Genomic DNA, 17,193 nt, shown 5'->3' with positions numbered 1-17,193 from the left:
TCATAATTCTTTTGGGATTATTTAAAAAACCAAAAGGATTAGAAGCAATTTCCAGGGTCATTTTGCTGATAATCACATCAAAGAACCCCTTTTATAAGGGTATCAAGTGCCACTGCATAACCAGTTTCCTTTTAACCTCTATGCTATCATAGAAAACTCTTCCATATTGTGATTGCTGTAATGGTTAAGAAACTTTTTCCAGTTTCCCTCCTGTCTTTATTCACAGCCAGTTTATACTTTTTTATTTTTCCCACAGTGGTTTCTCTCCATAACATTTATCTTTCAATGTGTGTGCCCAGAGCAATTACAGGCTATTTCTGTCTTGCTTTCACTAAAGAAGCTGGAACTTTCAGAGCGTCACAGACCAGTAAAAATGCACATACAATATCTCCACCCATACGTACAGTGAGCCAGATGAGTCACTGATACTGAGATCTCCTAGTTGTGTTAAGAAACAGAAAATTTTGCTCAGTGCCAGCATTGTTCTGGTGCAGCCATGTTGTTTAGGAACTAGTGCAGGAATGCACCCAGGCAACATGGACCTCAGGTCAGCATTCATCCGTGTGATCTTTCTCTTACTTGTCTCCCTACCTGTAACAGTTTCAATTCATCTTCCCTTGAACATGGGTGAAAAGAACTATATGCTATATCCTATGTGAGGTGCACTGAATGCTTTACCTATGTCCTTTGTAATTGTCATGAAAGGTAAGAAATAAAGAGAAGCATCTGACCTGGTGTAGTCGTCCTCCACAAGCATGTGCTTTGGAATGGGTGAGTATCTTCCCGGTGAGATAGGGGCCAGAGATGCCTTGTATTCTAAAGTGCCATTGTTTCCGGAAGAGAGTATATGATTTTCCATTGGTGGAGAATAAGCTGAAGGTAAGAATAAGCAGTTCTAGTTAGCCATTTTCATATTTTATTAGATGTCACGAGCACCATTTTTTAGTTAAGTACCAAGAATGTGCTCATTGCTGTAAATAACATCAAAACAGACAATCCTTGCCTGAGTTAAAAATGTTACAAGAAAGAATGAACAGCTGGAGTTTTCTTGAAAGATTATTACTATTATTATTATAATTATCATTATTATTAATTACGTTTATACGTTTATATATAAATATATATTTATAAATAATAATAATAATGATAATAATAATAATGATGGCTCATTTGCAAGGATTGACTCTTCAGAAGGATTCTGAATAAGAAAGGCTAGTTTGGGAGACAGGAAACTTTTTTCAGTTAGGACTGACTTGAAAAGGAAATATAAACAGGAGAGAATGAGATTAAAAGCACGCCTCTTTTTGGCTCCAGTGTAGAGCAATGGGAGTCACACAGTAAGAGCTCAAAGCAAAGCAAGAACAGGAATTTTATGTACAGCAAGAATTATGCATGATGAAAATTTAAAGCTGTGGTTCTACTAAAGGTGCCAAACTTCCCAATATAATTGACATTTCAGTACCAACTTAGATGATATTTAGATCACAGTAGCTCTGTTTATTTAAAATAGAAAGTGGATACAAATCTCTTGCATATTAATGATTAATAATGAAAATTACAGGACTGCTGTCTGATTCTATATTGGGTCTGTGGGTTTTGTTGTTTGCTTGCTTATTGGTATTCTGAAGCTACTGGTGATATTTATGACGGGAGAGATGCCCTAACAGTTGTATTCAATCTTTAGTTAATGTAATTAGAAAAGGAAATGATAAATAGGAAAAACAATGATACATGCTTCTGCAATGAGATCTGATTAATTTTCTGATTAGCAGAAGACAGCTGAACTTCCTAGTATTAATTTCAGTGTTTCTTTCAGATGATGAGATACAGAATGTTTGAAAGCAAAATATCTGTACAAGGAAAGGCCATTACCCGTTCTGAAATACTCTGAATGTGTAGGTATAATGAAAGGTTCCCTGAGAATAAATGAATCTGTATGCACCGACAGCCTGGGATAGGCTGCTGCAAATCTTTTCAACCTTTACTCTCCCTCTGGAATTACTTCTGTCTTCTCATATGCTGCTGATCTATAATCTGACATAATAAAACACACTGGTTTAGAACTCCTGAATTATTATTTTGGAAAGTATTATAAAGCAGGAGATTGGATGGGGACATTTAGCATTTTTACTTCTTGGGTGTTCTAAGATCCAGACCAGACTGCTACTGAACAACATGATTGCCATCTGTTGCAACATTTGCTAACTAAATAGGTATCCTCAGCACAGTTGAGTATACCACCTGATGTGCATGTTACAAAACCTTCCCTCCTATTTTTATGGAGCAGTCTGAATAAGGAGGATTATGGCTATTTAGCTTTTCTCTCAACTTTGTCAGTCCACAGTAGCAACACTATGCAAAAGGGCAGAGAAAAATTAAACCTCTAACATTTACTGATAAAATCTTGCCTTTCCCAGCCCTTGGTTGGCCTTAACTGTCCTTAGGATTATTGGCAGGAGATCAAGATGGATATGGATCTGTTGCTGAAGCTCTTGTCAAAAATCAAACTGCCATGGTGCAGCTGGTCCCTGTTGGTAGTTGAACCCAAGGCAGACAGTTTTTAATGAAGAAAGGGAATTTCAGTAATGAAATGTTTAGACTAACAGGCACCAGTGGTATAGAGATCTGCAATTGAAATGTTAAGATTGCTGTGATTGAAAAGAGAATGGGAATGCCTGGGTATGGACACCAGGAGTACTGGCAGGAGGGGTATAAGAATGGCCTGTATTGATAGCATCTAGGGTCATCAATGGGTCATCAATACTTAACTACATGTAACTTACCGGGACAGCCTACACCCAAACTAAAACAAAGACTTAAGCCATTAAGAGATGATGGCAGGATAAAGACTAGATTGGAGCCTAGGACACTGATAAGGAGACAAAGAAGTGAGTAAATCTGAATGACATGCCCAGGTGGGACAGATAGGAGAGACAGAAGATCCTAATCGCTATCATCTCCTTAAGGGCACAAAAAGGACATCAGCAAGGAGGTTGTCAAGGAGGTTAATAAGAAGGTATATGTACATGATAAAAACGCTGCAGCCACTCACCCTTGTACACAGAATCATAGAATCATTTAGGTTGAAAAAGACCTTTGAGATCATAAAGTCCAACTGTTAACCCAGGACTGCCAAGTCCATCACTAAACCATGTCGCTAAGCACCGCATCTATGTGTTTTTTAAATACCTCCAGGGATGGTGATTTCACCACTGCCCTCGGCAGCCTGCTCCAATGCTTGACCACCCTTTCAGTAAAAATGTTTTCCTAATATCCAATCTAAACCTCCCCGGGCACAACTTAAGGCTGTTTCCTTTTGACCTGTTGCTTGTTACTGGGAGAGGAGACCGACCCCCACCTGCCCACAGCCTCCTGTCAGGCAGTTGTAGAGAGCGATAAGGTCTCCCCTCAGCCTCCTTTTCTCGAGGCTAAACACCCCCGGTTCCCTCAGCTGCTCCTCATCAGACTTGTGCTCCAGACCCTTCCCCAGCTCCACTGACCTTCTCTGGACACGCTCCAGCACCTCTACATCCCTTGTGAAGTGAGGGGTCCAAAACTGAACACAGGATTCGAGGTGAGGCCTCACCAGTGCTGATTACAGGGGGACGGTCACTGCCCTGGTCCTGCTGGCTGTGCTGTTTCTGATGCAAGCCAGGATGCTGTTTGCCTTCTTGGCCACCTGGGCACACTGCCAGCAGTCAACTAGCACCTCCAGGTCCTTTTCCTCCAGGCAGCTTTCCTCCAGCCACTCTGCCCCCAGCCCATAGCACTGCATGGGGTTGTGGTGACCCAGGTGCTGGACCTGACACTGAGCCTTGTTGAACCTCATAAAGCTGACCTCAGCCTATCGACCCAGCCTTCCTACCCTCCAGCAGATCAATACTCCCCGCCAGCTTGGTGTCATCTACAAAGTTACTGAGAGTGCACTCGATCCCCTCATCTGGATCATCAATAAAGATATTAAAGAGAACTGGCCCTGATTCTGAGCCCTGGGTAACACCGCTTGTTACTGGCCGCCAGCTGGATGTGACTCCATTTACTACCACAACTGGGGCCCGGCCACCCAGCCAGCTTGTTACCCAGTGCAGAGCACACCCAGCCTGGCCGTGAGCAGCTGGTTTCTCCAGGAGATGCTGTGGGAGACAGCGTCAAAGGCCTTACTAAGTTCCAGGTAGACAACATCCACAGCCTTTCCCTCATCTACTAGGTGGGTCATCTTGTCATAGGAGACTGGGTTAGTCAAGCAGGACCTGCCTTTCGTAAACTCATGCTGGTTGGGTCTGCTCTGCTGGTTGTCCTGCATGTGCCGCCTGATGGCACTCAGGATGATCTGCTCCATCACCTTCCCTGGCACCCAGGTCAGGCTGACAGGCCTGTAGTGTCCCAGATCTTCCTTTGTGCTCTTCTTATAGATGGGCATCACACTGGCTAACCTCCGGTTTTCTGGGACCACTCCAATTTGCCAGGACTGCTAATAAATACTGGAGAGTGGGTTGTTGAGCTCCTCTTCCAGCTCCCTCAGTAGCCTTGGGTGGATCCAATCCGGCCCCATAGACTTGTGTGTGTCCAAGCGGAGCAGCAGGTCACTCATCGTTTCCTCCCGGACTGTGGGGACTTCATTCTGCTCCTTGTCCCTGTCTTCCGGCTCAGGGGGGTGAGTATCTTGAAGGTAACTGGTCTTAATATTAAAGACTGAGGCAAAGAAGGCATTCAGTACCTCAGACTTCTCCTCATCCTCTGTAGCAATGTTCCCCCCTGCATCCAATCAGGGATGCACGTTATCCTTGACCCATCTTTTTTTTCTAATGTATTCGTAAAACCACTTTTGCTTATCTTTTATGGCAGTGGCCAGCCTGAGTTCTAGCTGGGCTTTCACCTCTCTAATCTTCACCCTGCATAACCTCGTGATTTTCTTATCATCCTCCTGAGTTGCCTTCTCCTTCTTCCAAAGGTGGCAAATTCTGCTTTTTTCCTGAGTTCCAGGCAAAGCTCTCTGTTCAGCCAGGATGGTCTTCTTTCCTGCTGGCTCACCTTTCAGCACATGGGGGCAGCCTGCTCCTGCACCTTTAGGATTTCCTTCTTGAAGAATGTCCCACCTTCCTGGGCTCCTTGGCCCTTCAGAACTGTTTTCCAAGGGACTCTGTCAACAGACTGGTCATCTCAGGGAGTCCTGAGTCCAGGTGATGCACCTGGATGTGCATCTTTCTACCTGAATGCTGGATGTGATGTGAGCCTAGATGATTATGAGTACGTGGATATGACAGTCTGATTGAAATCAGTTTGTTTTAAAAGAAAATAAACTTCCCTTCCTATGAGATCCTTCACTGAGCTTCACTATACTGTTTTGACATCTTTTCCTACAACAGTGTCTACAGTGAATGCAGAAAAAAAAAAAAAAAAAAAAGGCAGATGAATATATGTAAAGGTAATGGACAGACTGAGAATAAAGCAAAGTGGAACAATAACCTGGGAACTCTTCCCTGTGAGTGTGACAAGACACTGGCCCAGGCTGCCCAGAGCAGCTGTGGGTGCCCCATCCCTGGCAGGGCTCAAGGCCAGGCTGGACGGGGCTGGGAGCAGCCTGGGCTGGTGGAAGGTCCCTGCCCATGGCACGGGAGTGGAGACTAGATGATCTTTGGGGTCCCTTCCAACCCAAACCAGTCTATGATTCTATGAATTGGATATGTACAGAAAACAGATAAATTCTTGTAAGCAGAGCAGCAATTTTTACATTCCAAGTAAATATCTTATTCAAATATGATATATATCTGTCTCAGGTTTTCACTAAGTTTGTACAAGATGGTTTGCTGCTTGTTCTGATTTTTCAGTGGACAGAGGACTCCAGTCTACAAATCAAATCATATTTCAAAATATATTTGCATATACTCATTACTGTAATTGTTACAAGAGTTACAGTTCAGTCTGATCACCTGGAATATGGCTAACTGGGATCAGCATAGCAGTACATCAGCTACATTGTTACTTCTGTTGCAAAAATACTTTAGCAGAGTTATCTGCAATATTTCATGAGTGTAGCAACCTTAAGTGGCAATAAACCTTTCATTTTTGTAGCCTTCCAAGCTGTTTCATAAACTTTAATGGGGTACTTTGGACAGCTATGAAAAGAACACAATGATCTGACAAACTGGTATCTCCTACAAAATGAGTTGCAGAAGTCACTTACAGTGAGTAATATCTGGTGGGCCATATGGATCAGTCATGTAAATGGTGGTGGGCTTTCCAACTTTCAGATACACTACATCTGATGTGTTCTTCAGTATCGCTACTGCCTCTTCATGGGTAACTTCTTCTAAACTGTAATTATTTACCTTAAAGGAGAAATCAGACAGGTGAGTTGGAATGCAGAAATAAGACAAAAAAAATAATGACACAGCCTTGCAGTTATCACAATGTTGGGAAAAATGCTGTAGACAAAGAGCACTGGAGATTACAGAAGCAGTATTGCAGCAAGGTAGAAAATACAGTTTTCTTAGCACATGTATACTCAGGCTGACATAGCAGTATTGATAATATCACAGAATCATAATGGGTCAAGATGGTACTTCATCTTGTCAATAGATAAGTCCTCTGTGATATTCTGCTACGAGTATCATCATTAACATAAAACTATATTTAATAATAATTTAATAACTTAACCCCACATCATTTACAGTAACTATGTTATTTGACCTATCAAGATAAACTGTCCAAATTCACCTCTTAGCAGTCATGGCTGTGACCTCAGCAATACTCAAAGCCCCCAGATATTTCCACCTCTGATATGCCATCGACCATTGAAATAGTAAGAGGTACCAAGTGGTATCCAGAATAAAGGGCTGCCTATGAGGTACAAGAAATGAAAAAGGGAAGTTCTGGATGGGAGAAAAGGGATTTTCAGTGTGAAAGTTTGTCAGTTTTCTGGAAGCACAGGAAAGAAACATTGAAAAAGTAAGAGAATGTAGAATTTAGTCCTAGTTCTGTACTTTATTGGAAAACAAAAATACTTAACATGAGCAAGGATTAGGGTACAGGACTACAGGTTAAATATGGAAGGAAATGGTAGCAATAAACCTTGCCTATTTACACTTTACTCTCAAATAAAGAAAATCAAAAGAAAAGTGTCAGAAGTGGTTTATTGTAGAGGCGTATAAAATTTGTTCACATCTAAATCCACTATAGCCACAGAATGTCAACAATAGGTTGACCTCCTGTAAACAGAATAGTGAATGGTTCCTGTCCCAAAAAACATACATCCAGAACAGAGAAATTATAGGGTAGAGGAAAGAAGCAAAGAAGGGTGTAGATACAGGTTTCGGACACGTGGTGTAAGCCAATGAAAATTATAGAAATCATAGAATATCTCCAGCTGGAAGGGATCCATAAGGTTCACTGAGTCTAACTCCCTGCTCCTTGCAGGATTACCTCAGACTGAACCATATGACTAAGACCATTGTCCAGATGCTCCTCAAGCTCTGTCAGGCTTGGTGCTGTGACCACTTCCCTGGGGAGCCTGTTCCAGTGACCTACATCTCACGGTGAATGTTGTATATGAAACACTTTATTGTGATTTCAAGTGCCATCCTCCAATTTCTACAGCTACTGCAAGGATTCCTTGCAAAGATTATGCAAGAGGGAAGAAGTAGCTCCTCAACTACAGTATAATATAGTAGAGCTGTAAATCACAGAAAAAAATACATACTTTCTAGGGAATTTAGTATCAGTAAATTTTCAGAGACCTGGCTGTGACAATAAGCTATTGCCAAAGGGTTTGGTCAACGGAAAGAAATCTGTCTATTATGAGTCACTGGAGGACTCTTCATACCCCAACAATTTCATCAACACTGAGGGAGAATGACTGCTTTTGGGCAGTATGGCTAAATGTAAGGATTCTGTTTAAAGTTTGTTCCTTGTATAAATCTCAGACTTGGTTTTAAGGTTAATTGAAAGAGGCAATGACAGGCATGTTATGACAATTTGACATGAAGAGCAATGATACAACCTAACACTCAGGAGAGAGTTGCTGACACTGTATGCTGTATTTTGACAGGTCTTCTATTTAAATAAAAATCTGATACCTATCTTCTATAAATTTCTCTGTTATTCTTCATTATGAGCAGCAGTAGCATACATATGCACTTTAAATAAATAAATGTCTTTTAAATTACTTTGCTGATAGCAAGAAGAAGTGACTGAAATTAAGCCTTTTTTGTTTATGTACTTCAAAACTGCCAAATACTGAATATTTATCCTTTTGGAAACACGACTGCATGGTTATCCTTTATGTTTTCTCCTTCCTACGCTGTCTGTACATTGTATTTATCTTGTGTTTCATCCTAAATGCAAGCTTTTTGAAGTAAAGAAAATCTCAGATAATAACCTCCCACTATACTGCTGCTGTGAAGAAATGCTCTTAGTCAAAAAAAGACACAAAATGAAATACCATAGCATTGTTTGGATTTTGACTTTTGGTCTTTTTAGGAGTGTATAAAAACAATTAAGACACAAATGAACTTGTTGCAATTCTTTTTCCAAAGTATTTTTTCCTGGAAATATAGCTGATAAAAAGTCATAGTTAGGACATAGTTGGATGTCACAGCTGCGCAGCTGGAGGATAAAGAGCCATTTTAGGAACAGAAAATATAGTATGATACATATAAAACTTACATTTGCTTTGCCAGGTCCTACTTATCTTTGACAATAACTTTACAGTACAGGCAATTTACTAACACTGTGTACAAGTTGTACAAATCTTGAAGTGGAGATAAGAACTAAAGACCAAGTGTCTCTAAACAAAGAATTAATGTCTGGGTAGTTATGCACTGTGTTTATCTTTATACACTTTAAGGTCCTAGAGATCATCGCAAAGGTTAAATATGATGATTTTTTTATTTTTCTCATTTCTAGTATCTATAAGCTTAAGTGGGCAGAATACTGTGGAAAACTGAAGTATGTAAAGCTGGAACTTGGCAGAACTTGAAGAAAGATAACGTATGAGTGAAATCAAGATACAAAGGAGAATTTAATAGAAAAGACACTGGAAGAAAATTTGAGAAGAAAGGACCCTTCAAAATAAACAGAGTTCTGCTACAAAAAGTGTTCCAGCAACATGTACCAAAATTGCTATTCAAACTTATCTCAAATATATAGAACATTAAAGGTTTCTTTTCTCTAGAGACAACACTCTTAGAAAGAAAGTTTGCTACTAATTAATTTTGTCCTGTACTGCTCAGTTGTCAGTAATCAAAGAAATGAAGAGCGACTCAATGTGCATCAAGAGCAAATAATCGCACACATTGATTCATTCATTAAGACAAAGATTCTCAGTGGTGCCATAAGGTCTCTTTTAAATGGGAGCTCTTTGAGAAGGAGGTAAAATCACTTTCCTTAGTCATTGCCAACACCAATTTAGAATTACACTATGCAAAATATACTATGCATTTCCCAGTTTCCTTCAGAAAGTAGTCCTTGCTTTGGACCAACAATTCCCATTAATACTATTATCTGCATGTATCAATATCTTTTCTACTTTTTGATCATAAAACAATGATTGCAAATAAAGACATCTGTATCTATTCTGATATATGAAAATGAAAACTTGAATAGATTAAAGAATTACAGAATACTTTGAAGAATTATATTGTCCAGTTCCCTAGACATTACTGCAAGATGACTGTAGGATGTAATTTTTTTCATAAGAAGATCTCTGGATATCATTCTTCAACACATCATGCCAGAGATGGCGATTACCAGGAAATATGATGTAGCTGGTTTTAATAACATTTACAGAGTGAGGAGACTCTCTCAGTATCACCAAGAGACTATTTCTTAAGCTTTTCCTTGTTTCCGTAAAAGACGCCTATTTTAACAGAACTTCAAGCACGAAATCTGGCTTTTTCAGTGGTTGTGGCACAATCAATGCATTATACCAAAGCTTCACTTGCTGCTTTCGAGATTACTTTAGCGGCACATATAGTTTGAAAAAAAAAGAGTTGAGTTGGAGGTAAAGAAGATGAGAGTGGGAGATGCACACAAAATAAGAAATCAGTCTATATGCAACCTCTGAGATTCTGAAACTTTTATGCAGAAGGGCTGACATCAAAGCTGAGTGGGCTGAACGAGTACTGCATACCAACTTTCTGGCTCTCAGAAGCCAAGTTAGGTAGCAATGAATTAAGGGGGGAAACCCCCTAAGGCAAATGCTAAAAAAGAAATTTACTGAGTGGACAGTTTAGTTACAAGAGCTGGATGTTTGAGCCACAAAATGCTGTGACAAGAGCCAAAGGAGAGGATTTAGAAGGAAAACAGACATGGAGCAAGAAGGGCTTTTCTAATGGGAAAAGTTCCATACACAGAAAATTCAGAAATGCAAATGATGCCTGATGTAAAAAAGAAATTAGGAAAGCTGTTTCTTTTAAAATAGAAAGTATGTGATATGAAGACATACTGATATTACCGGAAAAGAATAAAAGAAAGAAATAATATAGCAATACAGAAGGAAATTAAACATACAAGTCCAATCAAAGAAGCTATTTGAGGGATGAGGGGAAATCAGTAAGAAATGTTGCCGAAGAGATAAAAAAAGACTGGGGTGGTTTTTTTCCTCAATAGCATAATCAAAGCAATGAAGTGTAAACCTAAGCAAGAATTATCTTATTTGGAAGTTTTCCTAGATTCATATTGAAAAAAAAAAAAAAAAAGGCACTGAGAAGTAGCTAGACTGAAAAGCTTAGAATCCCCAAAATGACCGTACAAGTGCTCTAAAGAATAACTCCCCTCACAACAACATAAGCTGGTAATAGAATAAGAGCTCTGGAGGAATAAGTCTGCCATATTTAATTTTCTTTAAAGTTTTAAAGGGAATTCTTTTCTGTCCTCCATTGATTTAGCATAAGAGAGATTTGATTCGCTCAGTGATTGAGACAGAGAGGTGATCTTGCCAATGGTAATGTTTGCTTTTGTGTAATATTCTACTTTGCATTCAGAAAGTGAGGTTTTTCCTGAGTGAATCCTGAATGAACATTGGCTGGTAAACACCTGTGATGTGCCAGCTGTAAATCCAGAATGCTTATGTGCCTTTTTAAAAACTGAGCATAACTTAAAAGGCTGCAAAAAGTGAAACGTTTTTCACTGCTGAAGACTAATTAGTTGTCCTAAGGATGAAAATCTGTTTGGATTAACTAACTGCTTATAGCCTCATGGACTCCTGAGTTAGTTGTACAAGTGCTGGAGTGTGAACAGAAAGAAACTGGCTGTCTTAGATGATACAGTCTGTTAATTCCTATGAAATTAGCTTGCTTAAGATTATCAGTACTTATGGGCTAAGAGTCATAAATCAGATCTGCTCTTTGCAGAGAAACACAAGGATCTGTGCTTCACAGACAAATATGAGACTAAGCCCTGGGCTTCAGGCTCCAAGCAGTGCAGTGCATACACCATGCAAGTGGCACTGTAATATAGCGAACCATCAGTTTTCAACCCCCTTTCATGCTGACTTTGGTCAAAAAAAAGTACATTTTCAAGGCTAATGAAGTGGCATGAGGACAAGGAACAACCGGATGAGAGTATCACTAGAAGGAATAAACTGGGGAGTTTATTGCTAGTGTACCACCCAAAGACCAGTGCTAGCAAACCTGTGTTTGAATGCCAGATAAAGCACTGCAAGGCCAGCGGCAGTGGCTGCACAGCTGGCTCAGAGCCCAGCACTGCACCAGAGGGGATGCAGCCACTGAGCCCCCGAGTTGGTTCAGTACTAGTTCACTCTCCACTTCAGAGTATATTTTTTTTACTTACAACCTACAGTTCAGCTACAACCTCTTTCACGCTGTTTTCTTCTTTTAAGCCTAAGCCTGGACTCCATCAACTGGCATAGCAGCATAACTCTGGATCTGTGGGTGCACCTGTGTGAGCGAAGGATGTGTGCACTAGGAGTGATCCACAGCAACGGGGGGTCTGGATGATATGATGTCCACGCCGTACATCTTTTAAGGGGGTTAGTCTGCATTACATCTAGTCTGCTGACAAAAATGCCTGTTCGCAGCTGCAATGCAAAGCTAATTAGAAATGCTCCTGGACCACATTTTCTGTTGCAGTTTCATTAAAAAAAAATAATCCAATTTGTTTTCTAAAAGACCATCCCCCGACAGCCAAAATCACTTTAAAAGAGCACTTCTGATCAGAACCAAATGCTAATACGGATGCATCTTAAATTATACGCTCTGATTACTTTAGCACAAACATGATCCTGCATCCATATACAATCTGAAAGAAACAGATACTGGTAGGAGATCCTGTAAGGAACATATCCACAATTGTGCACTCACAGCCCTATTGCAGCCCTATGAAACCCCTACAGAATAACATGCTTTGTTTTCAGCACACAACTGGGTAGAAAGAAAACCTAAATTTCCAAAAGGAAAGTGACTCCTGTTTCTTCCTTCTGTTTTCAGCAAGAAAACAGAATCAAATTAAAGCTCTTGGTATGTGAGGAACATCACTTTTCCCATAAGCATAAATAACCCCACAAAAATCTGATCTCTCTAACTACATGGGCCAAGAAGCAACAGGATATGGCCCAAACATACGAGGGTATTTCGGTGTAGGAGACAAATTTTTGAAAAGCTAGTACTTAGATAAATAATAGATTAAATTTTCTTTTAAAGACTACAGTTTTTAGACTTTTCCTTGAAGAATACCTTGCTTCTAGCTATGAGTGTTGTTTTGTACTAGTAAACCCACAGAGTTTTATACTGATTTCTCATTTATCCATCCCATAAACTCCTCCAAAGTGAGATGATGGTATCAGATGAAAGAAAGTAATCATTATCTGAGGGGTAATAACTTAAACCATTTTCCAGCTCTTCCTGATGATCATTAATCACTTGGAAGAGGTGAGCAGTGCGCTCTCATCACATTTGCAGGTGACGCTTCACTACAGGGGTGAGTCCATACACTCTAGGGCAGGACTGCCGTCCTGGATAGGCTGCAGGAAGGGGCTGACACAAAATTTATAATGTTCAACAAGGAGAAGCAGTAAGTCCTGCCCCTGGCACAGGCTAACCTCCTTCAGTAACACAGGCTGGGCACTGGCGGCCTGGCAACAGTTCCATGGAAAACTGCTTGGGGCTCCCGATGGACAGCAAGCTGGGCATGAGCCAGTTGTGTGTCCTGGCAGCAAAGAGGTCAACAGCATCCTGGGCTGTATGAGCACGGGCAGAGCCAGGACATCCAGGGAAGGTTTATTCCCCAGTAGTTGCCACTCATTAGACTGCAGCTAGATACTGTGAACTGTTCAGTTTTCATTCCTGCGCTGTGGGAAGGAACAAAATGGAGCAATTTGAGGGGAGTGCTGCTAGGGTAGTTGGGGTTGGAGCATTGACTTGGTGAGAAGAAGCTAGAGGAGCTGTGATTTTCAGCCTGGAGAAGGAATACCTCTGGGGACAACTAACAGCAGACCCCTGGTGCTTACAGGAAGGTCATCACAACAGAGCAAGCTTTTCAGAGTGGTATGTGGTAACAGGATAGAGAGACAGCAGGCATAAGTTGAGACAAGAGAGGGTCAAACAGGTTATAAGGAAAAATATTTTCCTCGTGAGGACAGTCAACCAGTAGAACAGGTTTCCCAGAAAGGCTGTGCAAGCTCCATCCTTGGAGATTTGTGAGATTCAGCTGGATAAATTCCTGAGCAACCTGGCCTGGCCCTATAGCTGACCCTGAATCAAATTAGCCAGTGATGCTCCGTCAGTGATCTCCCTTTGCTCCCTTCTAACACAAAGAGAACCAACCTAGCTGAGACCCCCAGCACACTCATATTCTCACTGCAGCCATTACCACCAGCAATAGTAGACGTTACATAGGCGTTACCACTGGAATACAGCAAAGCACTATTCTCCTAGCTGTAAGTCTTCAGAGCAGAGCTCTGGTCTGCTTCTTTCACTACCTAGAAAAAACACTTCAGGTTTTGGCTTAAACACTCTTATGCTTCCTCCAGTAATTTTCCTAATGGGCACCTCAGGATTATCCTATAATGGAGCATTTTCTTGTGCAAGTGTCCAGGATAAAAAGCCTTAAGAGCAGGCTCAGTGCTATAGAAACATAAGTGCATAACATGCCCTTGTATAGATTTCACAATAATGCTCAGTATTTACATAATACATCTTCTGAATGCCTAACGCACTATTAGCAATCTGCATTTAATAACAGTAGGGTCATCAAGTTGCAAAATGCTCAGATGGCACCTAATTGTTCTACATTTCAATATTACTTTTGATTTTGCAGCCTTTCTTTTATTACATCTTCAGTTTTCATGCATTTGATTTGTATGTTCTTTGGGATCTGAAAGAATTTCACACAAACTTACCAGAACACATACAAAAATGAAACAAGTCCCCCAGCAGCTGCTGACAGCTCCAGAAGGATGACAAATTCTGGTAAATTTTATAGAGAAATGATGGAAAAAACAAAGATCAAGAAAGGCTGCATGACTTGGGTGGGGGGGAGGGGAAGGAATTGTTCTAATATATAATCAATAAGGAACCAGTAAAGGAGAAGTAAGACCACTTCACAAAGTGGAACAGAAAAATACTGAAAGTACATGAGTTCCAAAGAAATCAGGGTGTCATCTTGGAAAGAGCAGAATACATGACTGTATTCTGCATTAATTTTAGAAATAGATTTTGATCTTGTTATATTTATCTCCAAAAATCTAATGGTTAAAAGTATACAAAGAGTAAGTTGACTATGGTTTTCTTATGCAGCTGTGAAAAGCTTGGTCTGGAAGTACCTAACTAGTGGAGAGCAATATTATGACTGATTTTTTTTTTTTTTTTCCTCTCATTTTGTATGCAGTGATAATAGGAGATGACAGTAAGTGAAGAACTGGTCCAGACTGGAAGGAATGCAGTATAAAGACATTAAACACACTGGAGAACTATCTCTGCTCATTTTCAGAAGTCAGATTCAGGAGTATAAAATTGTCACAATGAAGAAACACCTATATCTGACTGCAATGAATCACAGGTTCAAGACAGAGAAGAGATGCCTAATAGACAAATCCTATAAAAATCTGGAAAGAATAAATTTATACATGGTGGTGTATAAAATAACTCTTTTTCTATTCAAATTCACTCTAATTAAATTATATTGGAAATGGTGAATGTGGGGGTTTTGCATATGGATTTTTGGTGTATATTAATTATTCCCTCAAGTGAGTTGGAAGAAATTAAGAGTAAGGTAATAAAAATTTACAGATGACACAAAAACTCTGAAGAAATCTCATAATGAAAGAAAACAACAGCTGAACACAAGCAGATTTGCTACAAGGTACAAAATAACAAAACAACGTGCAAATCTGGGAAATAGAAATATATATTTCTATAGTAAAATCAGCCAAAACTTCATTATATAACAATGACTTGAATTTTACTGTGCCGAGAACCTGCAAAGAAACACCAAAGAAATTTTAAGTTCTAGTTTCATTTTGCTTTGATTTTGATAACACCACTCGATTCTCAAGCTGTTTTATCTATCCACTTGGATTAATTAAAAAAAGTCAAATAGTCACCAACCCAGCAACTGACTGCCTTTCCAGTTGTTTAATACCGTCTATAGAATGAATAGTCATCTTCACATGTGACTGGGACACAGTGTCTCTAGCCAAATAAAGAAAACCTCAATTAGGCACAGATTCGCAGGCAGCAAAAAAAGGTCATGGCAATTTTTCACTGATTAGATATCATGTCAGAAACCAGAGCTACTGCAGGACATTTTTTTTTCATGGCACCCATTCAAAAAAATATTTCTCTACCTCCTGAAATCTACGTGAATGCACTGACATGAATAAAACTTGACACAGATTAACTTCTGCTGATTCACCAGGGTCAGGATTTCAGCAAAACAAAGAATTAACAAAGAATTCTTAACAAAGAATTAAATAAACTCTGTGAGTGGGGAAGAATTATCTACCAGGAACAATGTACTAGCACTGCAAATATCAGGAAGAATTTCCTGAAGTGAGATCTATCAGAAGAATAAGCATACTTTCTCAAGGAAAAATATGGAGAAAAACGTATTTTTTTAAACATCTATATGGAACATAAACATAAAGCATTCCTACATGTACTGAAATGGAGGTAACAGTCCACTGACAGTGGCTACACAAGAGAGTTTAGCAGCATGTCTTTGCATCTTTCTTTTAATTTTCTTAAAATGATCGTAGAATCAGTTTTCTGGTGCATTTCGACTTCTTGCTGATGTGCATAATACGTTTATTCTCTTCTTAGTTAAAAGTTTGTCGAAGTGATATCACCTATTGCCTTCTCTTTATAAAATTTTGGTCTTCCAGAGTAATGCTTTTCTAACTGCAGTCTCAGAAATACATATAAAGAATGGGAAAAAAAGAAGGTGATGGAAATATAACTCATAATTATTATAGAAGTTGTAACAGTCACCCCAGTAAGATGTACGGTGAATAGAAGTCCTTATCTGAAACAATTTTCAGCCAAATAAAATGTGATTTAAATTTGTCATACTTACCATAAGAAGTCTATCTCCAACCTGCAACCTCCCATCTTTTTGCGCAGCTCCTCCATCAATAATCTTGGTGACATAAATGCTGTTGTCCCCAGGGATGTGTTGGTTTCCAACTCCTCCTGCAATACTGAATCCCAGACCTCAAGAAGATACAGAAAACAAAACATTAGTAATAAAATATATAACACTGAAGAGGAGTGCAAGAGTAGCATATGTTTAATCTACTGTAAAATTACAGTGTTTTTAATGGATATACAAATAACATAAGAGATATTTGTGGGGTCAATACTCTTTCACTTTCCCTGTAAGGTCAGAGACAGAAATAAGGGAATTCTTTGTCATGCACTGTTATAGGATGGCAGAGACAAAAAGAATCAAGCTGGTGATGATTCAGTACTGATGGCTTGTCCTCACCAGGGGCCACTATAGCCTACATCAAGAAGTTACAGCAAACTTGCCGTGACTAGTAGTAAGATTCTGAAGCTTGGAGTTTATTTTGATAAATGTTGGTTTAAAATACATCACCATCTATCAGAACAGAATTAAAGGTATTCTGATTGCCCACACAATTTGAAAAATCCTTGGAAAGTGTACTGCAGATTTTGCACGTTTCAGTAGTACCACATTGAAAGGTCTGTGAAAGTGAAAGATAATGGTATAGATATT

General features: G+C 39.6%; 1 protein-coding gene and 1 long non-coding RNA gene across 26 annotated transcripts in view; one reads left to right on the top strand and one right to left on the bottom strand.

Annotated features, from left to right (window-relative positions):
- DLG2 (discs large MAGUK scaffold protein 2) overlaps positions 1 to 17,193 on the bottom strand; it is a 1,068,724-nt gene that overhangs the window by 316,033 nt on the left and 735,498 nt on the right. For all 25 annotated transcript variants that reach the window (XM_080375907.1, XM_080375911.1, XM_080375888.1 and 22 more), the window contains 3 exons: positions 16,531 to 16,667; positions 6,185 to 6,329; positions 732 to 873 (listed from right to left, as the gene is read on the bottom strand). In XM_080375907.1, the coding sequence (XP_080232033.1) occupies positions 732 to 873; positions 6,185 to 6,329; positions 16,531 to 16,667 (424 nt within the window). The remainder of the gene's footprint in view (positions 1 to 731; positions 874 to 6,184; positions 6,330 to 16,530; positions 16,668 to 17,193) is intronic.
- LOC308059077 overlaps positions 1 to 17,193 on the top strand; it is a 450,864-nt gene that overhangs the window by 150,228 nt on the left and 283,443 nt on the right. The gene's annotated exons all lie outside the window — the stretch shown is intronic.

Source organism: Falco punctatus, assembly GCF_963210335.1.
Source record: "Falco punctatus genome assembly, chromosome: 2".
NCBI classification, from domain to species: Eukaryota; Metazoa; Chordata; class Aves; order Falconiformes; family Falconidae; genus Falco; species Falco punctatus.
The sequence above is the reverse complement of the archived record's forward strand: the minus strand, read 5'-3'. Positions and strand labels throughout refer to the sequence as shown.